Here is a 27,411-nt window from a genome sequence, read left to right as displayed (position 1 = left end):
CCCAATGTCATAACAACATCAGGTGATTGATAGGTGGGCAGTACCACTCACGGGTCAGAATTGATACTTGGGATTGAGGGGAAGGAAGGATCTGGCTCACTGGCGGTATGCAGTTATCTACCCCTGCTGCATGGAATCATAGGCTAGAATCCAAATAGTTAACTTAAATACACCAAGGGATTGGGCATGCCCAAAGGCATTTTGGACTTCTTTCTTTGAATAACAGACCTTCCAAGCCGAAGAGCATTTCAAAGACTTCTATTATTTCAAAAGTAATTTGCAATGCAGCTTAGGGAACTGCTGTTTGAGTGATACAAGCCCAAAGTCTCCATAGCCACATGAAAGTAACTGCATGTTTGGATCCTAGCAACAATTTGCAGAATCTTCACAAGAACACCAATATTAGAAATATAGACCCCATGTTATGACAAAATTCTAAAGAGTTAATGATTCTGTCTTCCTGTTCTTTTAGTATTCTATGTATTCCAACTGCTCTCTCATTTTTCAATGTGGACAGTCCACTATGTGGTGATTTTAAATAAACCTTACACCATTCTTTTGTTTGAATGTATTTTGTAGGGTCCACTTAGAGCTTATTCAAGTGACATGTTCACATGAAACAGGTAATGTTGGCATTATCACAGCAAAATGTATGCAATCTCAGTTAATGCACTATTACTGAATTTAAACAGGATGCAATACCTGTGGGAGTGTAGCTTTTGTAAAATATGGCACTCAAATGAGAATCAAAATGAAAGAGAACAGGGGAAAAGATACATGGAACAGCACTGCAATATGAAAACAACTTTGTGCGCTATGAAAGATAATCAACAGGTTACGCTTCTATGAAGGCCAAATAAAATTATCACATGATCTCTGAACTTAATGTTTTAACCCCAGAAGACACAATTTTCTTCACAGAACCTTGAATAAAATCGTAGCATGAGATTATGTCTTTTATGCAAGGAAAACAGAACAATTACCTGTGTTTCTTTTTTGTTTGTTCCCTCTTCTGAATCAGATGGGTGTTCTTGTTCATTTTCATCACTCTGAGGGAGGAAACCCATTTAAAATCAGTATATATTTACATTCTGGCTCAGGACAGAACAACTTAGAAGGAGGGCTTCCTCCAAACAACATTTTCAGCCTTCAAACTGCTTCAAACAAGCAGATATAGTTTGTCAATAACAAAATTCTATCCTAGTTGCTCACCACCACTCACACATTTATACTGGAATATAATCTATATTTGTACTCTTCTAAAACAAAATTTCAACTATTTTTGTCCAATTCTGGGACAACTTACTGTAATCAACTTATTTTTTTAAAATAAAATGATAGACACCCTTTCCCTATAAATAGCGGATACGCAGAATCTGTATTTTCAGATTTTATTGGGGCTACTGGGTAGTTGTTTTTATTTTTATTAGGTATTTAGTGGTTCTATATCTTAATTTTATTTTGTGAACTGCACTGAGACCCCTGGGTATAGGCGGTATATAAATAACAACAACAACAACATACAAACAGCAATTTATGGGTGGCAAGTCCATATTAATGTTTAAGCAGTTAACTTACATACAAGAACTTTTACTTAACTACTTTATAGCATCTCATTGCAACATCTCATTCATCTCATTGTTTCTGATTTAAAGTCACACAAATAATCATCCAAGCCCTAATTAACTAAAATGCATGCTTATCCAATGTATTATGAATTATGTATGCATTACAATTAATGTCACACATTTTCCATATTACAGGGGGGTATAGTCAAAGCTTGCATTGAGTAGATCCACTGAAATTAATAGCCATGACTAACTTGGGTCCATTACTTTCAATGTGTCTATTCTAAGTAGAACTTAGTTGGGTACTGATTTTACTTTAAGGCAATAACTAATAACTGAATTCATTAATTGTCCAAAAAAGCTGTGATATCAGCGATGAAGAAGTCTGTTGTCTCACTAATAAAAAAAATCATGTACATATTGTGGATGGGTTGGTGATTCATGAAACAGTTTGAACGTCTAGATCTGACAACTGGGTATAACCACCACACTTCTAAAACAAGATTGATAGCTGTGTTAAGCGTTAGATCAATAGCTTTAAAATACATGACTCTCACCTATGTCTGAAACATAGATCTGCAATATGAAAACAAAAACCCAATTTCCACAGCTTGTTTTATCAACTATGTTGCCTCAGTTCATTGAATTCTCCCTGAACTGTTTCTAAATACAGATCTATATGCAATTTAAATGGGTTTTTACTTACATCCTGAGTCCAAAAAGAAACTCCTGTAGATCTTCGTTTTTCTCTTGGCCGTCGCCTTTCCCTTATTGATTTTGTCTGTGATTTATCTTCTTCTTTTTCTTCTTCTTTCTTCCCTGTTTCTATTTAAATAGCAATGCATTGAGATTTTAATGAAGTCCAGTAAATATACTAATTTGCAACACATTACATTTCTGTTGTCATTCCTGAAGCAAGACATTCAGGATTCATGTTTATGAAAATCCTAAAATGCTTTTGAGAATATGGTAAATGTAGTTCACTTTTAACATGCCATTATTCTCTTTATACATTGTTCCATCATTTCTAACTATAATATTTCATTGTAGTGTTATATGGATTTAACCTTAAGAATCAAAGCCTAACACATATGCATACATTATGACATCTACAAACACATATTCATCAAAGCAACCAGAGCACACTTATTCAGGTAAGTATTTGTTTAGCCAGAAGCATCAAGAATTCAGCGTGCAACAGACTCTTTCAGAGAGATTTGTGTTCAAATTAGCTAGATTTGCTTTTCTTTGTATGGTAATGCACTTAATGAAATCCAGCAATTTTCAGACCATGGTAAGGTGCCACTTCCGTAAACTAAGATTTAAAGTAACATGTCAGAAAGATCAAAGTTTAACCTTTCAAACTGATTGTTCAGCTCCAAAATGCTTTTATTAACTTATATAAGAATTATTAAGCAGGGCTGCACAAGCATATAACATTCCTTTGCTATCATGCACTTTATCCAGGTGTTTACCCTTGAATTAACATAAGAAATCACAAACATCCAGGTACTTGTTAATTCACTGCTCCAGTCTTCAGGGCTGAAAAATGAATCTATATTAAGGCAACACATACTCAGCCTCACTCTAAACTTTTTCTTTTTTAAGAAAAGTTGTTCCTATAACAATTCAACATTAAAATTTAGAGCCCATGGAATTATGGGAACTGAGGAGAAAGTTTAGATTTGATCTACAGAAAGCAATTTAAAAGTATAATTACTGAGGAATTGCTGAAATACTGATTCTGCAGGAGGATTCCCAACTGTTTTACCAATTACTCATCTAAAGTATACCAAACTTTCTTGAAGGGGGCAGTGGTTTATTTGATAACACCAACACAGAAAAAGAAAAAAATAAGAGAAGCCTTACCTCTCTCATTTTCTTTTGCTCCACTTCTGGAGTAAGCAGAAGTTATACCTATAAGGCTGTTTGGTCTGTTTAGTTGGCTTGAAGAACTAGATGTGGCAATTGAAGAAGTTGATGAAGTAGTTGAAGGTGTAGTTCTATAGCGATGATATGGCTAGTCAACAGGGAGAAGTCCATATCAGTTTTGAAATATTAGGAAGCATAGAAATGCAAATTAAATCATTTTCATCAAGTATGCTACCTCCTACAATTTCAGAATGGCCGCCTACCCTGCTCCGCATGAGTGGCAGTTGCAGCCCCTTGCAAGCTGCCCTTCATTCCCAGGGCAGTTAGGAGTCACATCCCCAACAGCCAGCCATTGTAAATTCCCGGACCAGCTGCATTGCAGGGTGTGATAGCTCACCAAGACTAAAGTTTAAATTGCCCAATCATGGGCAGCCAATGGGGCGGAGCCTGGTCGGTGGACCTGAGTGCAGAAGCTCCCACTCTGATGCATTAACTGGGGATAAAATCCAACTGTACCTAGCATTCGAAGCACAGTTGGCCGATTCATGCCTGTGCAATAAGAGAAACATGAAATACCTCCTCTATGGTCCTTGTGTATCTTTGTCTATAATCATCATCTTTAGATTCAGATTCTTTCTTTTCTTCCTGTTTTTCTTTGTCCTGTTTTTCTTTTTCCTCCTTTTCTTTTTCTTCATTTTCTTGCTCTCTGGTTCGTGTACCACGACTTCTGCCAATAGTTTTTTCGGCTTCTTGAAGATCAGTCAGCGTTACCCCCTTTAGAAGAATTGCACCCCAAAAAAGGATAACATGTCAAGTCTCCAGTATCTAATTTGACTTCTGCTGACATTCAAACAATAACTTATTAAAGGTAACTGGTATTTTGTAAAAAACAAACAAACAAACAAACAAACCAAACCTGAGGCTACACCCCATTTCCTAATCTCATAGTTCATTCTTTCTTGTTTGTTTTGTCCTCATTTTTCATAGCATCTAAAAGCTTTTCCCTTGTATTTTTAATGCTGTTTCAAAACAACTGGAAGGGACGGTATTTTATGTGATAAAAATAAATGGATGCTTAAAAAAAACTTTCCCCCTGATTGCATGCTTTGGGGAAAATATATTTTCCTAGCCCAGAACTAATTGTGTGCATGTGAATATGTAGATTAAAGTCAGAATGCAAATACTTAACTTGCTTTTCTGAAGAGGAGCTGTATTTCGCTGTTGCACTAAAAAATAAATAAATGATAATACTTGCCTCTGGGAAAGTTGTGTGAGTGTCCTGGAACATGCCTAGATCCTAGTGAGGCAGAGGGAAAGGCCTGTTCCAGACAGGCATGCAGGGATGAAGAATTCTGGGGGTTTCTGGCTTCACATGATTTTGGGTTTACACATGAAACCCTGGAACCAAACCCTCGCATAACCTGTGAGTTGCCTGTATATTATTACATACTTCCATTTTCATATTTTCATTCTCTCTCTTCCTCTATGAACAGAAACCAATTCATAGGTATTGTACCGTCAGTGTACTGGACTAACACATATCCCCTAAATATAACATATATGATCACTGTACCTGAGTGGATCTTCTGGACTGCCTTGCTTGCCTTGATCTAGCTTTTCTTTGGGATTCAGATTCTTCATCCCGAACTGGAGTGAGGTATGACCTGGAGTTAAAAGATTTGCTAGCTAGTAATCAATGTATAAAGTAATTGCATTTTTTGAAAATAATTTGATAGAAAAAGGAGCAACCGAAGCCTCTCGGCTAAGTCACAAATAAATTAGGAAACTGAAGTTTTCAAACAATAACAAGGTTCTTTTGTGGCAACAAGATCACTGCTTGCGTTTTGGTGTAATTCTGCACTGAGCACATACAAGCTCTTCATATTCTGATAATACAATTACATTACAGTATCAAGTCAGCACTTTAACCTAAGGATCAGCAACAGAAATACCCAGGATCAAACTGAGCCTTCTGAGAGGTATTACCTGCCACTTACTAATACAGATGCAACAGTGCTTTTAATGAGTTCATGGTAACTGGCTATGGGATGTAGGTGTGGGAGGGCCCTGACTGGGAATCTTTATTATTCCCTCCAAATGGTACTCCAAGTGAACTAGTTGCTGATGAACCATACTAGCAAATGTTTTTATTTTCAACCAACTTGAAGTGTTGCTGCTTTACAAAACTGGTTTTAAAAACATCATTTCATACTATTAGATCTCTCAACACTCAATCAAGCAAGGATTCCACGGCAATGGCCTAGTTTAGATGCAATGGGATACCATGATTCCCAATTACAAGAAGGTGTTGCAACAAGCTTGCTCCTCATCTCTCCTTTAACCGTAAGAAACAACTGGACACTTCCTTTGGGTTTTTGAATAAACCATAGCTATGTTCAAACTCAGGAAACTGGTTCATTCTACATGTACTTACTTAACAAACCAGAACCCAATTGTGATTGTAGGTCAGGACTTGTTGAATCCAACCTGCTGGAACAGACTACCCTTTCCTGACTTTAAATTTAATGGGGAAAAGCATGTCAGGGCACTAAGCTAAATAGTAGAAAGAGACCTCATTATTTATAAAGTAAACATTTCTCGAATTACCCCAAATACCACCTTCAAATTAATGTCTAACATAAGGAGAATACATCTTGATAGACATTAACAAAGTATTCAGCTCATCCAGAAAGCTTATGGTATGTACATTTCTGAACATTTTGCTGTGCCACTTCCTTTCATTGATTTTCTGCCCTGCTTTAGATGAGATATCTTAAAGATACCAGACACCCAAGTGTTAAGTATACTGCACTAACATACATACATAAATGCATTAAGCCTTACAGTTAGCTATTATGTTTATGCCTCATAACCTTTGCCTCAGCTATGACCATTTAAAGTATGACCATTTAAAGAAAGTGGGGAAATAGGAAGAGCAAACAAACACTCCTCAACATATTCTTAGCAGTAGGCAATTTTGTCATCCTAGGTTATTCTAAGCAGCCAACAAACTCACATAATCAAACACTGAACTCTGAATGAAAAAACTGAACTACTTTGGGACCATGTAATAACTGCCACTATGTACAGTCATTGGAAAAAGAAAGTGCACCCTCCTTGAATTCTGTGGTTTTACATATCGGGACGTAATAGCAACCATTTGTTCTTTACCAGGCCTTAAAATTAGGTAAATACAACCTCGTATGAACAATAATTCATGACCCATTACAACGTGTCATGATTTATTTAACAGAAATAAAGTCAAGATGGAGAAATCATGTGTGGAAAAACAAAGTACACCCTTACTGCTGCCATAGCAATGAAGAGGCTAAGTAGCAGACAGGGGCTGCTAATAATATACCCTTGCTTATTTGAACAGCAGCAAGTGTGCCCACCTCTATAAAAGCTGGGGTTTGGGCAGTCTGTCGGTCTGGAGCATTCAGGTGTATTTTAACACAGTGCCAAGGAGGAAATATGACACCATGCTCTTAGAGAAGCAAGTGCTGCTGCCCATGAAACTCCGAAGGGTTCCAAGGCCATCTCCAACCAATGTTAAGTCCCTCATTCTACAGTGAGAAAGATTTTCAAAAGTGGAAAACATTCAATACAGTTTCCAATCATTTCAGGAGTGGACGTCCCAGCAAATTCACCCAAAGGTCAGATAGCGCAATGCTCAGAGAAATTGCAAAAACCCCAAGAGTTACATCTCAGGCTCTACAAGCCTCAGTTAGCATGTTAAAAGTTCGTGACAATTCAATTAGAAAAAGACTGAACAAGCATGGTTTGTTTGGAAGGGTTTCCAGGAGAAAGCCTCGTCTCTCTAAAAAGAACATAGCAACATGGCTTTGGTTTGCAAAGTTGCACCTGAACAAACGACTAGACTTCTGGAACAATGTCTTTTGGACGGATGAGACCAAAGTGGAGATGTTTGGCCATAATGCACAGCGCCATGTTTAGCCATGTGTGGAAAACTACGTACACCTTACGATTCAATAGCTTGTAGAACCACCATGGTTAGTTTTTCCACACATGGCTTTTCCATTTTGGCTTTATTTCTGTTAAATAAATAATGACATGGCACAATATCATGTGTTGTTGTTCATCTGAGGTTGTATTTACCTAATCTCAAGACCCGCTAAGGAACAGATGATTGTTATTACATCTTCATTTGTAAAAACACAGAATTCAAAGAGGAGGTAGGCACTTTCTGGACAACACATTTTAAAAATCAAGGTAATTTAGACCACCAGCAGAAATCTAAATGTGTTATTTCATCCTGTGCAACACACATGCAAAACCTTGACACACTGGTGAGAGTGAAGAAAGAAACTGAATGCCTGAATTTTGAACTTCCTTGCTTTTTCGGCTCCTCTCAGGCTTTTTAACTATAGTATTTTATTTTATTTTATTTTAAAACCCACACTTGTTGCAATAAAATTTAGTCATCACATACACCTTGCATTTAATCCTAGATATATTATGCAACTTTTAATGAATAAAGTTGCCTGGTTCGCCAACTTTATTCCTATTATTTCCAGACACGATCCTTCTTCAAAGCATACAATGTGCATTGTGGCAATACTTGATTTGTCTTCCACATTAAATTGATCTTTAAAAGGAACTAAGAATGCAGTCTCAGAGCATTCATGTTTGTGTGCATTTATGCCAGAACAAACTAAGAACATTGCCACACCTTAAAAACATAATAGGTTAAAGGGCATGGGCTTTCAGAATAACAACCTACATCTTCAGATGAATGAAACAGGAAGATAAGCTGGTTTGTGTATATACACTTTGAAAAGGCCTAGGTTTATTCTAAATTCTGGTGTCTCTTCTTCTCCACACCAAAATATACATCCTCTTCTCTCCCTCCCTAGAATATTTTGTGAGGTCAGTGGACAAGCAGGTTTGTTTGTTTGGCAAGATCAAATGGTCCCTAATATGACACTTTGGGCTGCTTTGACCATTCTTCAAAATAGAATACTTGGCTCTCTGTATCGAAGGCTACTTCCTAAAGAGATATTGTGCGCCACTTTCTATATCTAGAGTACCTGATACATCTACTGACATGTATTTACAGGCATTACAGCAGCCTTTTTGCCTTCTTTATTTTTTTGATGTATCATAGTATTTTAATATTCTTTTGGAAGCCGCCCAGAGTGGCTGGGGAGGCCCAGCCAGATGGGCGGGGTATAAATAATAAATTATTATTATTATTATTATTATTATTTCTGAGAGGGGAAATGCACAGCAAGTTCAAACCACAGCATTTTCCTTAACACACAAAGTCACTTGGGAAGAAAGATGACAAAAGGGATTTGGGGCCCAAACGACACATTTCCACAGGAAAAACCAGAAAACATAAAAACAGCAATGTAGAAGAAAAGGTGCTCTCAGACACTGACATGGACAACTTGTTGCATTTACGTTTATCACGGTTTAAATACATATGGTGTTTCCATATTGACCAGAATCTTATATGTTTGGAAACAGTTCTTCCCATCTAAACAGCTGATAAATTCTTCTCACAATTCATGAAACTGAAAAACTTTTCTCAATTCTCTACAGATAAAGAACTGCTGTAAATGTGGAGACACTGAACATGCATAGCATACCACTCTTTACCTTAGTTGTTGTTGTTTTTTAAGTGGCATAGAACCATGGGAACTAGGTGAACAGGGAAGATGAAAAATGACTTCCCATTTTTAAAATTGTATTCCCTGTTTTATTGTATTTTTGATTTTTTGTTGGAAGCCACCCAGAGTAGCTGGGGAAACCCAGCCAGATGGGTGGGGTATAAATAATAAATTTTTGATGATGTTGATGGTGATGATGACGATGGAAGCTGAGGATTGTCTACGTGTTTCCCATCACATATATTACATGTGGGCAAAATATCAACGGATCTACAATTGTATTGATGCATCTTTTGTGAGTAGGCATTTGTTCACCTCACACTAATGAATCACAGCACAAGTGAAGTATCATTCTCAGAACTTTTACACACCTGCGTCTCTCCCTGACCTCTGAAGTTGAGGACACAGTGCCAGAAGTAGTTGTAGTCAAGGCTGTGGTAGTCGCAGTATTTACAACTGATGGTGCAACAGGAACGGTCACTGCCGTAGGAACATTGTCTTTGTCTCTCTCAGTACTATCCTCAGCCCATAAACGATTTGAGGTACTATAGCATCATAGCAACAACACAAAAAGAGAAAAGGAAACAGCTAAACAATGAAAGCACTTTACTAAAACAGTGTGATACAAAGGGATGGATTTTTTCTTTTTTAAAAAACATACAAATTTGAGATTGGTTTTGCTACAGAAGTATCTACATAGCTCCTGGGCAGCTTTACTAAAAGTAAAGCTTTGACGATATTTTCACCCCATTCCTATATATTATTTTTTACCTGTTTACAGACATGCATAGCTATTGCTTTATAATGCAAGCTTCATTTTAAGCCAGATTACATACTGACCACAGTTAACAGCAAAAATGAAAAAAATCCAGAGCCCAGTACCTTCTACACAAAAATGCATGCACATACATAAAGCACACAGTGGACATAACACAAACAACATTGATGGTCCCACCTGCTTTGTATGCCTGCTGTTGCTGAACCCGTTGTAACCTTTGTAGCAGTGCTTGTGCTGGAAAGCAGGCTTTTCTGAAGACCAGCGGGGGAGGTAACTGTTGATACTGACGTAATACTTGGAATACTAGAACTAATCAAGTCATCTTGTCTTCTACCAAAGGAACCACTGAAAAGTCATTTGAATTTTCAAAAATAAGCACTGTGTATTTATTAAGTTATAAATCACCATCCATTCTTCTACCAGTTTGATGGACCCCCGATTTCCATCTACTGAATAGCTCCAGATATTTGTAAAAAAGGTAAGCATAATTACAAGAACTCTCATTTCCCTCTCATTTCCATAAAAAGACTACAAAGATTGTATACCCAATTTTAACATCATACCAATATATCTGCTTGCAATCTTAAGGTAAAGGTACCCCTGCCCGTGCGGGCCAGTCGTGTCCAACTCTAGGGTTGTGTGCCCATCTTACTTAAGAGGCCCGGGGCCAGCGCTGTCCGCAGACACTTCCGGGTCACGTGGCCAGCATGAAAAGCTGCATCTGGCGAGCCAGCGCAGCACACGGAAACGCTGTTTACCTTCCCGCTAGTAAGCGGTCCCTATTTATCTACTTGCACCCGAGGGTGCTTTCGAACTGTGCTAGGTTGGCAGGCGCTGGGACCGAGCAACGGGAGCGCACCCCCGCCGCGGGGATTCGAACCGCCGACCTGACGATCGGCAAATCCTAGGCGCTGAGGTTTTACCCACAGCGCCACCCGCGTCCCGCTTGCAGTCTTATGGCACACTTAATAGCACTGTGTTGTTGCTATTACAGCCCATCACTTACATACAGAAAATCTAATTGCTGATTAAAAGTATCATCAACTAAAATATATGAGCCAAGCTGAGTCTTACGACATCACTTACTCACACCAAGCATGACCATCACTGAAGGGAAAGGATGCTGCCACAGTTGCTTCATGAACAGTTTAGCATTAAGAGGCAACAAGGAAGCTGTTATAAGAACTGACAGTGCAACTTTTCTGGAAGCAAATAACTGAAGAAGCTGTGACTAGCAGTCTTCATCCATTTGGGATTGGAAAACACCAGAACCATAATTCCCCAAACACTGATTTCCTCTTTTAGTTGATGGCTTTGTAGTGTTTATCCAATGAAGCTCTCGCCATTTTCAGGTAAATAGCTAATGTATAATACACAAAGCAACTACACCTAACCTTCTTTTAAGAACATGAATATTGATGTCCTTTATATTACTATTTGAAAATGAAGACAGTATAAAATTCATTATGTACCACCATGCATTTCTATAAAAATACCTGGAATTCTTTATACTTTTAACATCTACAAAACATACACTATTTACCTTCTTTGATAGGTTGTGTTTAGTGGTGAAGATCCTTCATTTGAGATATTTTTCTTTGCATCTTCTTCCCATTTTCTTCTTGTGTAAGAACCACTACCACGTATTAAACTGGCTGATGTATCCCTGTTTTCTTTCTCTTCAATGTCAGATGTACTGGCCAGCCGTCTCGGAATTGTAGGAGCAACATATGCAAGCCTAGTTCCTTTTGTATCTTTATCCTGCAAGAGACATTTTTTAAACAAAGTTTACAAGTCTGACTTACGATTACGATTTTTGAAAGGTCAACTGCATGTGTAGCCAACATGACCCCAATTTTAATTACATACATACATACATACATACATACACACACACACACACACACACAACTTGCTCCCATCAATTTATGGGCCATATAGTGAAAAAGTGTTAAAACAGGCACACTGTTTCTAGAGGTTCTAGTTCATGTGTAAAAATAAGCATCTAGCAATAAATATTCTAAAGGGAGGTTGCCACTTACGCTTTACATATTTTACTGTAAACAATGTCGAATAGAAACTTTGGCATTTGAGAAAACAAATAATTAGTTGTCAAACCTGAACTAAATTACACAGAGCCTAACACACATGACTGCTAATTGTACAGAATTATGCTTCCTACACAAGTTGTGTGGAAAGTCTGGCCTTCCCATCACTGAACTACACTGAAAGTGATCTACTGCAAAGAAAGAAAGAAAGTAGTTAAACCTTGTACACAGAGTAACCACACATTAGGAAGCATCTCCTATTTGAAGGATGGAAAAAATGCCACACCATTCTTGAAAGCACATCCTTTCCCCCCGGAAACTTTGCCCAAGGAACTAGATGAAAAATGCAGAAAGACATACAAAGATCACTGAACCCCTGTCTTTGATGAACGGAAATCTTTCATGGTACACCACATACCAACTACTAGTGCCTCTTAAGACTTCACCAGGAACTAGGCACATAAGTTCATGATTTGTCTTCACAGCTTTTAGGAGTAGAAACTTTATTCCATGATATGTGGAAGTCAGAATTTGGTAAGGAATTCATCATCTTCAGACACTGGTCTTTCTTTTTTAAAAAATAAAAAAAACCATCACCATCCATAATTTAATTACGTCGTGTGTTCTGGAAAAAATGTTACCTTGTCTTTGTTGTCTAATGAAGAGGACAATCTAGGGCTTGAAGCTGATCGCATAACTCCTGTCGAATCCTTTTCTTTCTGAGTTTCTTTGCTAGCTGTAATCTCTGCCAGTGCCCCATAACTGCCAGTCTTTCGAAGACCTAGTCTCCATGAAGCAGGAGACTCATCTTTTCTCTCTTCTTCTTTGGGAGAAACCTTAGTTGAAGTTGGGAACTGTAAAACACAGGGTTGCTTTTCTGTAAGTCTTGTTCTTCCAAGTGTCCTCTGTGCAGTCAAACATTTGGAAGTGTACATACACAGGCCACAAAATGAGTAATTCCACAACTTTGACAGGAATGGAGTACGTCTGTGCCCTTCTCGCTGACATATTTGCCCTTGTGAGCATGAACCATGGGGCTAATATATTTCTCCGCAGTTCACATGAGATCACCACTGGTAGCAAACCACAAGTAATTTTTAAGACAAGTTGAATTTCTATGCTAGAGAAGGAGGGTAGGATGTGCAACTGCACAGAGCACACTTGGAGAACAGGGATTACAGGCAAGCAACCCTGTTATCTCCTTTGTGATCTTTGTGAAGTCCCACATTTGACAAGCAAGTAAGCAACATGGTCTAGTACAGATTTATCCACCATGGACTCTAGACTCAGGGAAAGCAGTAATGGGCCTTGGCATTGCTTCACTCCCTTCTTATTGAATTCCAACACTGCCCCAGATGCAAAGTCACTTTTGGTGTGTTTAGGTATTGGGGAAGAATGCTAGCCATTCATCTGAACAGCTCTCTTTTTACTTAGCTTTGTACTCTAACACAATGGTTGTCCATTGTGATACATGGTTTAGAGCAACATGAACTTTGATTTCGCACAGCTGCTACAGAAATCCACCCTGAACCTTGCTGCTTACCACTGTGTTCTGTTCAGCAGTCACTAATATTCCTTGCAGAAATGTGCTCTGACCCAAAACCTAAGTTCCAGTAAGCCTCCTTCATGAATCCTTGATTAAATCTGCTAGTGCCCAGGTTGTGGCCTTCCTCAAAATAGAGGCAAGGGAAGGAATTATCTTTACTACAAGGTATACACTTCTTAAAACCTGCCCTATCACCAAAAGTCATTTAATTTAAACTGTTAAATAAGATAGCAGGGGAAGGGGGGCACTGGGAGAAAGATAAACAGAACCTGCCAAGTCATCCAAGGTAACACAATGCAAAGCTTGCTAGCTGCAATATTTTGTGGCAGTTAAAGACATTCACCCAACCTCGGATTATGTAGATGAGGGCAAACATGGCTGCCAAGGTAATAGGTACAAGCAAATGACTTCTGTCAAAGCCTAAGAATTTCTACATGGTGGCCTATGTTTGCTCACAGCAGAAAGTGGGACTATACAGAGGTCACAGAAGAAAGACACATTCTCAACCTCAGTATTATTTTTAATTCCAGGATTCCATGCTTCATGGTATATTTCAAAATGAAATTCCCTATGGATGTATATTGTATGTATGTGGAAAAGGAAGCAAGACCTCACACAATTTCCTGGACAAGTTAATAAATTCCAAACACTTGGTAAATCAACTTTTCAAAGGTTAGCTTTGTAAACATTACACTATAAACTACAAATTAACAATGAGATGCAAAAGAGACACACCATTTAATATCATGCAGCTACAGTGCCAATATTTGAATTAACACTTGTTATTTTGCAACCTGGAGGGGGAAACCACACACAGAGCCCTCACCAGAGACTTTTCACCTTTACTGGGAACAAGAATAATGCCAGTTTTACGTAAGCCCTGCCTCCATGATGCAGGATCTACAGAGTCCACCACAGGCATGATAGCAGGAAGAAAGTCATACTAAAGCCAATTGGGACAAGACATATAAAAGAGATATAAAGATTGAACAAAAAAATATGTTGGCCTTTAATTTAAAATTCTACATGTTTTAATCCCTATTTACTTTTTACAGAACTGCAGTAAAAGCAGTCAGCTTTTTTCAGCACATATTCACAGAATTATAGCCATATATGAGCAGAGATGTACAAAAGTCAGAGGAGGTCCTATCTCTGACCTTTGAACAGGGAAGCAGGAAATTCAAGAGGGATACAGCTCTAGCCCTATGTATTTTTTCTCTTGTGAAAGAAAGCAGCATGGAGATTGGAAAGGAAGAGAGGGGTAAAAGCATATGCACTGGAATGGAGAAGCAGAAGGAAAATGAAGAAAGGAAATAGATTGAAAGATAGGCAGTATGTTTGTTTTGCACCCATACTTTAGGCACCAGAACTCTTACCTATGCTTGTAATTTAAAAAGCATGAAAATTAGTACTTGTGCTTAAACAGGTGGACACACCTCTGTTCCATGACTACTTTCCTTGTTAGTCCTTTACATGATTACTTTAAGACAGGGTGAGGGCAGAATCAGCTGTGCAGTACATGAGTAACCTCACAACTGTTTATACATTTTCTTACAGGCTTTCTTTCTCAAAAATCCCAGCCAGACACAGATTAGGGGACCGAGGAGAAGGACTTTCCGGTAGCAGGCTAGATATGTATTTGTGGTCATTTATGAGAATGTACACATGTGTACATTAGATAGGTAGGTAGGTAGGTAGGTAGTAGAATAGATAAATATATATAACACCAATGGGCTATACTCAATTTCTTTATGAGTAGAAATCTGCTCTCACAGTGGGACTTTGCTACTCATGAAAAGCCTCTCCAGATGGTCACAGGATTTTCAGAAAGGGTCCTGGTGGAAAGTGGAAGCTGCCCAAAATCAGGTAGAGGCAGGTTGCCAAGTAGGAAGTTACTTGTATAAGCTACCTTCATCTGATTCTGGCCAAGTCCTCTTTCCTACTGCAGTCCTTCTCACCACATCCAAGGTGTTTTCCTGAGGGTCCCCCAAACAACAAGATTTTTGAGGGATTCCAGAAACTGTAGTGTGAGGAGACGTGTGAAAGACCCATTTTATAAGTGGACTTTCCCTCAGACAGGACTGACTACAATTCCATAGTTGAAATAAAAACATAATTTTTTCACATTTAAAATGAAAATACAGGAAAATCTATCAATTTAGGTCAATGAGCATCTTGGCTTCTGTAAGAATATTACTCATTATATTGAATTGTGCTAGCATTCCTCTAATCACATATATGGTGGTGATTCACTGCTGTCTCCGTTTCAGAATTGGTATTTCACAACAATATTGTAAACAGTTGTTACAGCACCAACACTCATCCATATCACGACACCTCATCCCACCAGCTCCACGCTGCTGCCACCACTTTCTCACACAATCAATGTGGGATTCTCCTAGACATTTGTCCAATCAAGAAAAAACAGCAGGAAAAGAAACATACAGCCTCCTCTGTGTTAAAAAGGTGGCTACATGTACAAAGCTGCAGTCTTTCTTTAATGAAAGCAACCGGTTGAGAAGATATACCTTCAGGGCTTTTTGATTTTTTTTTTATCATCTATGCACACCTTTCTGTAGAAAGATACTCTACAAGGTGTTCCATAAAAATATCTATTGTGTGAATTTGTTCCTTGAAAGACTCCCTTATTCCTTACATACCTGGCAGGTCACTGCAGGGAGAACTTCTCCTGCAAGACCCAAATATCTCAGAAACCCACTCAACAGTAACTCAGAGCAGGGTTTTAAGTGTGGCTGCCCTTGTTCTGTGGAACAGCATTCTTGTCGAGATACGACAGGCGCTCACTATCTGTACTTTCTGGAAACAATCAGATCTTTTTGTTCCAACAAGCCTTCTCAGCTGGATGAACAGGTCTCTGCCACGGGTATCTATTTGGTGTTTCCCCCCCTTTTAATTCCTTTTTAATACTGTTTAAAATTGTTTTAGCTGCTTATATTGCATTCTCTACAGCACCTTGAGACATATATGGAAGGTGAATAATAAATTAATAAGAATGAATTTTAAAAATGATGTCTCAAATTCTTATTTGCAATTTACCTGAAAATATCAATTTGAGGCTTTGGGGGGCATTAACTCATATCTAGTACTTGACCTGAAGGTGCATCTTAGGAGGAAAGCATTGCAGGTCTTAAAAAGAGAGAGCTCAAAATCACAGTGTAAAAAAAAAAAAATACTCAGGCAACAAGTATTAAAACTAGATCTTTCTCTTGGGATAACACAACAAGCACAGGTATTTACTGACTGTTCCTCAAATGAAGCAAACTAAGAACTTTTGCAGAATTGACATCATCTCTATGTGTTCTAATACAGAAAGCTAACAAAGTAATTAAAAGTGACCAACTCTGTTTATTCTACATGAAGTTTGCCCTCTACATTTTAACAACCTTCCTGACTAAGCCAAAAGGATGAAAACCACATTTGTTTGAAAACGCACACCAACTTCATGAACGGCTACATGTAGACTACAGTAAACTAAGGTGGTAAGGCCCCAATCTCAAGCAAAAAGAGGTGTACAAAAAAAAAATAAAAAATGATGTTTTTATTAAGCCCAATGCATTTAAAAAAAAACAAAACCCTCTTCTTCAGGGAACTTAGGAACATCAAATCTGAGCCTGGTATCTGGAGTTACAACTTGCTCCCATTTCAAATGAACATGCCATGGATTATATCCAATAGGCCCCCTCTTTGATTGGAGACTTTCACAAAAAGAGAATGAAGCAATTTTGCCAATTCCCGTCACCTTCTATGCTGTTCCCACCCAACTGTCTGAAACCGATTTGGGGGAAAGATGGAGGGGGAATTGGAATTGGCAAAAATGACCTCCCCTCCCATCCGCTGAGGAAAGCTTCCGCTGGTCAAAATGCCTTCAGCAACACCACTGGATACAAGCCTATAATCTTATTTGGCTTAATATCTGAAACCTTGAGAGCCAGTGTCAGTCAGTGTAGGCAATACTGAGTTAGATGGGTCAATGATCTGACTCAATGTAAGGCAGCTTCCTATGCAACAGTTGATCAATCAAGGCATTTTAATATTGCGAAGAGTTCATGATATAATGTGTACACTTTACTCTTAACTAAACAACCGAAACAAATTGTTTTACCTTCTTAATGGGGGATGTAGGTGTCACTTGACCAGTAGTAACTGATGGTGTTGTCACAGCTATAGGAGCAGCTTGCACGTTGGTGGTATTTGAATTATTTGTTGTAGGTTTGTTCTTGTCTGTAAATAAATCATTTAGAGGATAAAGTAATTCAAAATCCATTTAAAGATAACTAATACTTTTTACATTACAGAGGCCCATTCTGCACAATAAAGTTTACAGGCACCGGGGGTGGGGGGTGGGGGGTGGGGTAGACACTGCCCAGAAGATACACCAAGTAACTTCAGGTTTTGTTCCAAACTATTTGAAAGTATACTTAAAGAACACTAGTAGTTGGAGAAGATGATCAGGCTATGCATCTAACTACAGTGGTAAAAGGTAAAGGTAAAGGTACCCCTGCCCGTACGGGCCAGTCTTGACAGACTCTGGGGTTGTGCGCCCATCTCACTTAAGAAGCCAGGGGCCAGCGCTGTCCGGAGACACTTCCGGGTCACGTGCCAGCGTGACATCGCTGCTCTGGCGAGCCAGAGCCGCACACGGAAACGCCGTTTACCTTCCCGCTGGTAAGCGGGCCCTATTTATCTACTTGCACCCGGAGGTGCTTTCGAACTGCTAGGTTGGCAGGCGCTGGGACCGAGCAGCGGGAGCGCACCCCGCCGCAGGGATTCGAACCACCGACCTTTCGATCGGCAAGTTCTAGGCGCTGAGGCTTTAACCCACAGCGCCACCTGCGTCCCTAAACTACAGTGGTACCTAGGGTTAATTACTTAATTCGTTCCGGAGGTCCTTTCTTAACCTGAAACTGTTCTTAACCTGAAGCACTACTTTAGCTAATGGGGCCTCCCGCTGCCGCCGTGCCACCAGAGCACGATTTCTGTTCTCATCCTAAAGCAAAGTTCTTAACCCGAGGTAATATTCTGGGTTAGCGGAGTCTGTAACCTGAAGCGTATGTAACCAGGGGTACCACTGTACATTTGTTGTGGAACACTACCCAAAAATAAATAAATAAATCAGTGTTTTCCTGATATGAGAACAGTAGCTCCATAAAAGAGCACTGAGAAGCATGGACTTGAAACAAAAAATTCCCAGCTATTTTAGTTTTAAAAATGTTTCTAGTCATTATGGCTATAGACAAAATTGTAAGGCTATGAGAATAAAAAAAATCACATGAAATATACAAGAACTGAGAACCATGATTCCCCATCATCTCTGAACCTGGATACAATTTCATTAGCACCACTTAAGGCAGTACTAAATATATACCACAATGAAAATAGTTTTATAAAATCATTTTAAAATACAGAAAATCTCCTGCAATAAAAATGCTTACAAATTATGGGGACAATACCGTCTGACACCTTGTGCACATCCTCACAAGCCTAACATTGCATGCAGTAGAAGCAAGACTACCAGGGCTGGTGGGTGTTGACCATTTAGGAGCCTTCCTCCTTCTGTTTTATTAAAAATATTTTCACCCCATCTTTCCATTAAAAAAAATACACACTTGGCACATGGAAGGGAATGGATGTGGAGAGGGGCTGGAACTTCCCCAGTGTCTGTTTAAAAATATAGAGCTGTGTTTAAATAACTGTACTTTAATAACAGTTTCCCAAGAAAATGCAGTGGTGTGTTTGCTTTTTAGTATTTCTCCACTTCAACAAGGGAAATTTAAGCCCTTTTAACAGTCCAATGTTTATTTCTCAAATCATTCAAAGCTCCTTTCATTTAAATATTAAATTTAAATTCACACTACACAAAATATACACCAGAGCAGGCTCTACTCCACCTAGAATATTCCAGGTTCCAAAACATTTTATTGTGAATCCACCTTTAAATGAGTAAGAGGGAAAGGAGAAGGTACAAATTTGGAACACAGAGATTCAGCTCCAGGGAAAAGCCTAAGTTCTCTAGCATGCCAAATAAAGTATGATGAAAGCCTTGTTGATATTTAAAAACCTCTAAGTTTACATAAATTAATTCTTGTGTCACAGTCATATTTTCCTGGCACAAGACTGCATAGTAGCAACAAAGAAAACAGAGTAATGAGAGTCATATAACTCAAGAAATGCTGAAGTGATGAGTCTGAAACTTTTAAGCTGTTAGTGGAAGACATGCATATATATTAAATTGTGCTCCTCCAGCTTATAGCTGTTATTTAAGTGAGATAAATAGATCCCTTTTGATTCACTATTTTAAAATTAACCTTAAAATGTGTTTTAAAAAACCATGAATATGAGGAAAAGGCAAGGAACAGGGGCGTTTCTAGACATCTGCATGGCTGAAATTGCATTGTCGTAGTGCTATTTAGCTTTCTGATGCAGAATCTGAGTTTTTCACAGCTAATTAGCACATTCTTGACATCTTCCAGATAAGATATATATAGATTTATTACATATTAATTCTAATAGATGTACTATGTGTGAGTTTGCTCTGTACAGTTTCTAGTTACTGTATTACCACGTTAAGGTTTCTGGACAATCAAGTGACATAAATATAGTTAATTTTGTTTAAAATGACGTATCTCGTGGTTTGCACATTAATGAATTTTATACTTGTCCCTAAATGACCTCCAAACTTGAAGAAGCATGAAGCAATGAGGAAGTAATCCAATGGTGAATTAAACTAAACTGAATTTAAAAGCAATTGTAGAGCAAAATTGTTGTTCTATAATACCTGTTTCTGCTTCAGATTCGGAGTCTTCTTCCTCATCTTCTTCACTAGAGCAACTGGACTCATCTTTCTTTCCTTCTTCCTCTTCATCAGCTTTTTCTTGCTCTAGAGACTCAATGTTTGATGCATTCTTATCTTGCTCAATGATCAAAGTCTCTTTACTGGAACAACATTGTTTTGAAGCATGAGATATTTATTGCATTATTGGCTTCAGAAAAAAAGATACCAGGGTGGGCTGTGACAGGAGCACAGATATGGACTCAGTGTTATTATTACAACTCCACTTCTTCCTATGTTTCTTCAGTACAGGTAACTTGCCTCTTACATTAAGGTTCAGTTCCAGGGCTCCATGTACATATGCAAAAATGAATAAAGACAAGAATCCCCAGGACACACTCCCTCACCGCAAGGTGGAGGGCTGTCTATCTGGCTTCCGGAAGGCGGTATGAGGGCTCTGCCTCCTGCTGCCTTCTCAAAGCCCAGTAAGCACTTGTCCAGCTTTGGGAAGAAGGTGGGAGGGCTCTAGGACCCTGCTAGAGCCCTTATACTGCCTTCCCAAAGCCAGGTAAGTCTGGGACCACAGTTTTGCACAGGTGTGTGGGGGGGATTAAATAAATGGAGGGTGGGTTTCCTCTGCAAAGCTGTGATCAGTAAAATAAGTGTAAGACCAGTTACCTATACCTTCTCCAAGTAAACATGTAACCGTCTTCAACATTCCCCCTACACAGAGTTTATTTTAACTAATCTACTTACTTTTTAAACGGTTTTTGAGATTGATTATTGTCCATGTTTGCTGTAGATTCAATAAGGGGTGATTTCTTCTCCTTTTTTTCACTATGAAGCTTTAAGAGATATGAAAAGATTCAATTAGATTTCTACAAGTGCTGATGCAAACACAAAAATATTTCAAGTCACCTGAAGCAGTATAACATAAAAAAGCATTTACAAGATTAAGATCTCAGGACAAATGTTAAGTGACAAATATTAAATAGCTATGTAATAAACTCCTTTAACATTTCAACATTGCTAACACGTTTTAAAGACGATTAATAATAACAGCTGTATTTGCACATCACACTAAACTATAGCTCCAGTTAACCTTTGTCTCCCCCTCCACATTACACATGGCTGGGGAAGATGACTTTGGAAGCTGTTACTTTCAGTTTTCTTTCCTGGCCATTTGCCATGTTTCCTGCACTCTGTACTCAGATTAATTATAATTATTGTTAGTTTAAACAAACCAGGCTCAGAAATGAAAATGGCTTTCTTGAAAATGACTGAAGTAAATGTTAAAACACAATTTGCTACACCAGATGACATAATTAAAAAATGGATAATTAAAGCCCAAAGTAGAAGCTACCTAAATTCTCCTCTCAGTAACTTGGGGGCGGGGCGGGGTGGGGCGGAGAGAACTCTTTAAGCTATGGCTCATGTGATATACAAATGTGGCCAATGTGTTTCAATCTTTGAACATTTCTGAATTAAAGCATCAGAAACAAAATCTGCAATATCAAAGTAACCACATCATTTGATACAGTGTAAGGCTAGGTATACTGCATAAATTTCCTTTTCAGTAAGATTTATCATTTACTGTGTTTTCTTCATCATAAAAATTAGCACAAGGACACAGAAATTGACTGTGTCCAGGTTTACAAGGGAACATCCTCAGTTCATTCACACTTCTGATAAAATATGGACTCAACCATTGAACATATGCCAACTATTTTTTAAAAGGCCACCACCAGGACGTTCAGAACTACTCATCTGCACTTCCATGAATGGGAGCGCATGCAGGAGCAAAATTATGTCACAGTCACTGTTGCTTAGCATTCAAACTTTTAAGTCCCCGAGAGATGAACAGTTATTGCTAGGCATGCAGAACCATCACTTAACCTTCTTATTTGGAGGGAATTTTATAGCTGCTCATTAACAGCTACAGTAGTGCTTCCCTTCTTATGTAAAGTAATTGTAGATTTTTAGTATGAGAATCCTCACGCTCAGAGTTCTGGTTACTACCTAACTCTCTGCATAGTATGGGAGAGTGGTAATGGGAAAGAACATCAGTGCACTATTCATGTTTTAAAAAAATACCAAGCACCTATTCCATAAAGTGAAATACACATAAAATAAAGATTATGGTCTTTGGCTAAAACAAGACACTTATGAATTGAACATAAAATAAAGAATAGGCTTAGTGGTAGAGCACAATGCTTTGCATTCAGATAATCCCAAATTCAATCTTGGTATCTTCCATTAAATATCCTCAGCTTAAGACTCTGGTAGTCAAGAGTAGACAATACCAGGCTAGACAAACCAATGATCTGATTAGTTTGTTCTCACAATACTGAAAGAGCTCACCATATTTTGTTTCTTTTGAAGTTCTTCTAAATATCCTAAAATGTCTTCATCTGCTACATCAAATGCTGTCTGACCCTGCAGGAGAAATAAGCAACAAAATTAAATTATGGTACCATTAACGTGTCATACAGGAAGGGAGTATGCCACCAAGCTAAGCCCAACACAAAGAATGGGCATGAAGTGTGCACTTTGGGGGCATGAAGGGAGAAGAGTTTAATGTGAAGACTGACTTTTATTATTTAGACAATCAGTCTAAAGTAGACCATGGCACTACATAGCAATTCCCTTCTTCTACAGTTACTAAATAATGGGAACCATGGGGACTGTTTCAATCAAAGGGCCACAAATACAGTCAGTTTCAAGGTGATCATTCTATTGGCATGTGTCAAAATTGTTCCTTTTGTGTGTGTCCTGCAAATGACTGTGAATTGGACAATAGTTTCCAAGTCACAGGAAGTAACAGCTCCACATTAGTCCAGTATAAAGTAGACTGTCACTCCTGGTGATTCGGAAAATTTAATTTCTGTTTAAATTCCTGTAGACGTTCAGGAAGTTAAAGAAGGGGAAATGATTTACTTAAAACACTTTGTTCATGTCCAAACACTGAGTTATAAAGAATTCTCCAAATGAGTAAAGGAGTAAGGCAAACATGTTAAGAGTTTTCTTGGCTACTGCTTGTTTCTCTTATGTGTGAGAGCCTTAAGAGAAAAGGTTACAGTGAGCAACTTTGAATTTAGATATACCTTTAAGATAGAGATCTTAAATAGAAAGTCATATGTTGGAAATAGTCCTCACTGAGTTAACTAGAGTGGAATACACTTTCTTTGCCTATCCCATATTTATTTAACCTTCTTGGGAAGAAAGTTATTCTTCTCGTTTCCCCTTTATACATCACATTATACTCTAATACAGTACAACTTACTACAAAGTCTGCCAAATTTGCACACAACTTTCTTATGCCACACCTCTAGCAATGTTCTGTTGTAGCTTGTCACTCATCTTTCAACTCAATGCCTTACATCATACATACTGCTTATGGTTGATTCGTTTTATCCAATGGTGGCATTGCCTCTGCAGAAAGACTTCCACTCACACAAGGACAAGACAAGCGATTTTTGCCAATTCCTCAGCTGATTCTCCCCCCAAAAGCTGTACTTGAAGATTTGCAACTATTTTATAATAGAAGGGACATGCCAAGGATTGCAATAGCAAGGGGGATTGGTAAAATCTTGGTGTCCTGAGGGGTGAGGGCAGTTTTATGATATAGCTCACAAATCATGAGTTCAAAGGAAAATAATTAGAGCTGCAACTCTTTAGCAAACCTTAGAAGCTTATTTGAGTCCCAGCCTTTAGAGATGTAAAACAGTTCCATTAACAAAATCTACTAGTTGAATAATGTCAAAACTGCTCATAGACAGATAAATCTCCTCAAAACTTAAATGCCACCCTCTCTCTCCCCTGAGTATGACAGCACTGTGATATGAGTGTCTAAGCTTATTGCAAACTTTGTAATCGAGTGTAATGCTTTTCAAAATAAATCTTCATAAAAAGTTTAAGATACAGCTCTTCTCTGTAAATTTGGCTGGAGTAGCAGTTCAGAAATACTTGTTTCCAAATAGGCCCATAGGGTGGGGAAACAAGATAGGAGATTTGGCAAGGGGCTGGAAAAGCTTCAGCAAAAGGGAGAAGAAACCAGATGGTGCTTATAAGAATGAAAACAAGACAAGACATGCCATCAGAATTCATTCAAAAATCTAGCTCCACTTGAAACCTTCAGCCAACAGATCTTTTACTTTAGCCATTCAGTCCTTATATTCTTCCCCGCGCAATCACCTACATTTGTTTTAACACATTTTAACATAAAAATCATTGGGGAAAGATGTGTACTTTTGTATTTTAAAATTAGAACTACTCAAGATACAAAAAGGACTTTCTGGAATTATGCAGTTGTTTCCTGAACAGTATGTTCCCCTTAATGAAGTAAAAATGTGTATGTTTAGTAACTGTACTTAAATTAACTGATTTCTTGCATTTTATTAAGGATTAAAAATTGGTTGCATTCACCCAGGCCTGTCCTTCCAAGCGGAATATATTAGATCACCTGAAGAGGCAAGCTACTACTAAATTTGGAGACATGCTAGGATTTTTATTTATAAGCTAACTAAGATACGGAAAACATCTGGCCATGATAAAGAATGACTTCAGCCATACTGTATTCTCACACTGATACACAATACAGTCAGCAATTATGTAAGGACATTAAGAGCTGCATCACACAAAGCCCTATACAGCTTGGGTCACAAGTGTGTCTCCCAATGTCTCCCATCCTCAGCTTTAAGATCTGTGGAGGGGTGATTGAGAACTGTTTTTGTATACATTATGGCTTTAACAGTAAATGCAATGATTCTAATACCCAATAACTCAAATTGTGTACAAACTGCTTTATAATTATAGCTAAACCATGATTTAAATAAGTACTTCAAACAATAGTGAACTAATAAAGTGACTTTTTATTTCATTATTCTTTATAAAGTATTTTTAAATGATCTCACTGCAGCTCAGATGCACATCTGAACTGCCAATGGTCACATTAAGGTAATCCCTTGGTGAAATTCAAATATATTTTATATAGCAACTAAAAATAGTTCAAATTTCAAACCAGCATTTTCTTTTTAGACAGCTAGGATCATTATAAATTAGTTTCACTTGTTTCTAAGATGTACAGCTAAGTAGCAGTAGCAAATACAGAATTCATAACCCACTTTTAATCAATAGATCAGTAACAACACATTTTGACAAAGATTATGCAAAAGTCCTACCACTTTGTTGACAGTCTCCATATCGCACAAGTTTTCCACTAATATTCGACATGCTTCTTCTTTACCCCAATGAGCAGCCGCATGAAGTGGTGTCCAGCCATCATAATCTTTAATATTTACATCATAGCCAGCCTGTATTAAAAGCCTGAATAAATTTGATAAATTAAATTAAAAACAGCAAAACAACTGAAATAAAGTGCTATAAGAATTTTAAAAATTGAAGGATTTGCTGGCATTTTCAGAGCATTGAACCATGTGAAGGGTTTAATGAGCATAGAAATTGCATTACACTGGTACCTTGGTTCCCAAACAGCTTTAGTGTTGAACAAATCAGCTCTTGAACACCACAAACCCAGAGGTAAGTGTTCCGGTTTGCAAACATTTTTTGGAAGCCAAACGCCCAATGCGGCTTCTATGACTTCTGCTTGAGTGCAAGAAGCTCCTGCAGCCAACTGGACGATGTACCTTGGTTTTTGAACAGTTTTAGGAGTCGAACGGACTCCCAGAACAGATTAAGTTCGAGAACGAAGGTACCACTGTATTTTCTCACATGGACCACCATATTGACTAAAAAGGTTGTACACAGAAAGACTTTAAAAAGTCACAATGTTAACATATAAACCAAGGATCTGCAGAATAGTCTAAACTACAAAAATTTGTAACTACAAAGTGTGAATCTGCATTAGAAATTAACTTACTTTAATACTTCTGTATACCCTTTAGCAGCAGCTACATGGAGTGCTGTGCCACCAGATTTTGCATGCCGAACATCATTTATATGACCACTGTTAAGCCACTGTCTTGCATCTCTAAGCATTATTCGTTCTTCTTCTTTACGAGCTGCCTCTATATCAACCCCTGAATGGAAAGAAATATTTTCATTTCTAAATATGTACATAAATTCTTATTCAAATGACATAAACACTGACACAAGATATCACAGGAGCCTCGCCCAGCATTATGGAAGCTGACTGCAATAATCAGCCGCCTCTGCTCCACTTTGGAGGGAAAGAGAAATGAGGAAGGGCAATGGTACTCCTTCACCCACTGAACCATTTCAATACTGTATTCCTTTTCATAAAACAGAATATATAATGCCTTGGCAGAGTCATGGGCTCAAAGTTCAGTGTGGAAACAGGACCAGTAGCCAAGCATCAGCACACATTTTAATATAGCAGAAAGCTAGCACGGAACTACAACCGGTATTCAAGTTGAGCCACCTAATGATTTCGCAGCATTCATGGGATGTATGTGGTGTGGAAGAGAGGAAAGTAGGGGCAATGCCAGTCTGTGCCATACACTGCTGGAGGTGGCATTCCCCCCAGAAGAGTCAGGGCATCTCATGAGAAAAAGAAGACCTAGATTGGTTGGATCCTGTCCAGCAAACTGGTTGAGCCAAGACATCCAGCATAAAAGCAAAGCAGGTCAGAGAGACAAAGGTCATAAAAGGTAGTCTAGATGCGTATGATATTGGTGGGAGAAACAGGTAAAAAAACTTGTGTGGATTAGGACCTGAGAATTCCTTATTTCCATACTCTTCATTTCCAGAAGATACAGCTATCGTCTTCAGTGTTCTCTAGTTTCCATGGCTAGGCAGCAACTCTGAATGCACTGCCTGTGAAACTAAATCACAATATAACAGTTCTGGTGGTCTACTTTAGGGCATCTCCCCCACCCCTGGAATGGGAATTAGTTCCTTCACCTACAGGAAAACCTCCCATGTCCAGCACAGGTTAAATGGGACGGCGAAATGTATTATAGATTCATTCGTATTTAAAATTATTTAATGTTCAACCCTTCCATGTAGTGGAAAAAAATATGGCCATGCCAGTTTAAACAGGCAAAAGACATAAGACACAAAGGAATACAAAGGAAAAGTGGGTAGAGAAAGGCACAGTATCTCAAGGACTGTCTTTTCCCACATGTGCTAAACTGGGGTTTGCATTTGTCATCCAGGGCCTTTTCCCATTTGCCGTCTTTTCATTGGTGCCCC

At 38.4% G+C, this 27,411-nt stretch overlaps 1 protein-coding gene across 6 annotated transcripts in view; it reads right to left on the bottom strand.

The window, feature by feature from the left end:
• PPP1R12A (protein phosphatase 1 regulatory subunit 12A) overlaps nt 1–27,411 on the bottom strand; it is a 94,677-nt gene that overhangs the window by 15,915 nt on the left and 51,351 nt on the right. For 4 of the 6 annotated variants that reach the window (XM_079991814.1, XM_079991816.1, XM_079991817.1 and 1 more), the window contains exons 4-18: nt 26,117–26,276; nt 25,419–25,563; nt 22,600–22,674; nt 20,995–21,083; nt 20,245–20,402; nt 17,572–17,690; nt 12,544–12,756; nt 11,398–11,615; nt 10,032–10,199; nt 9,448–9,621; nt 5,014–5,104; nt 4,017–4,214; nt 3,438–3,588; nt 2,275–2,393; nt 984–1,049 (exon numbers count right to left, since the gene is read on the bottom strand). In XM_079991814.1, the coding sequence (XP_079847940.1) occupies nt 984–1,049; nt 2,275–2,393; nt 3,438–3,588; nt 4,017–4,214; nt 5,014–5,104; nt 9,448–9,621; nt 10,032–10,199; nt 11,398–11,615; nt 12,544–12,756; nt 17,572–17,690; nt 20,245–20,402; nt 20,995–21,083; nt 22,600–22,674; nt 25,419–25,563; nt 26,117–26,276 (2,144 nt within the window). The remainder of the gene's footprint in view (nt 1–983; nt 1,050–2,274; nt 2,394–3,437; nt 3,589–4,016; nt 4,215–5,013; nt 5,105–9,447; nt 9,622–10,031; nt 10,200–11,397; nt 11,616–12,543; nt 12,757–17,571; nt 17,691–20,244; nt 20,403–20,994; nt 21,084–22,599; nt 22,675–25,418; nt 25,564–26,116; nt 26,277–27,411) is intronic. The other 2 variants (XM_079991818.1, XM_079991819.1) reach the window with 2 other exon arrangements.

The sequence above is a fragment of the Podarcis cretensis genome, assembly GCF_951804945.1.
Source record: "Podarcis cretensis genome assembly, chromosome: 10".
Classification (NCBI taxonomy): Eukaryota; Metazoa; Chordata; class Lepidosauria; order Squamata; family Lacertidae; genus Podarcis; species Podarcis cretensis.
Note: the sequence above shows the minus strand (reverse complement) of the source record. Positions and strands in the feature narration are given on the sequence as shown.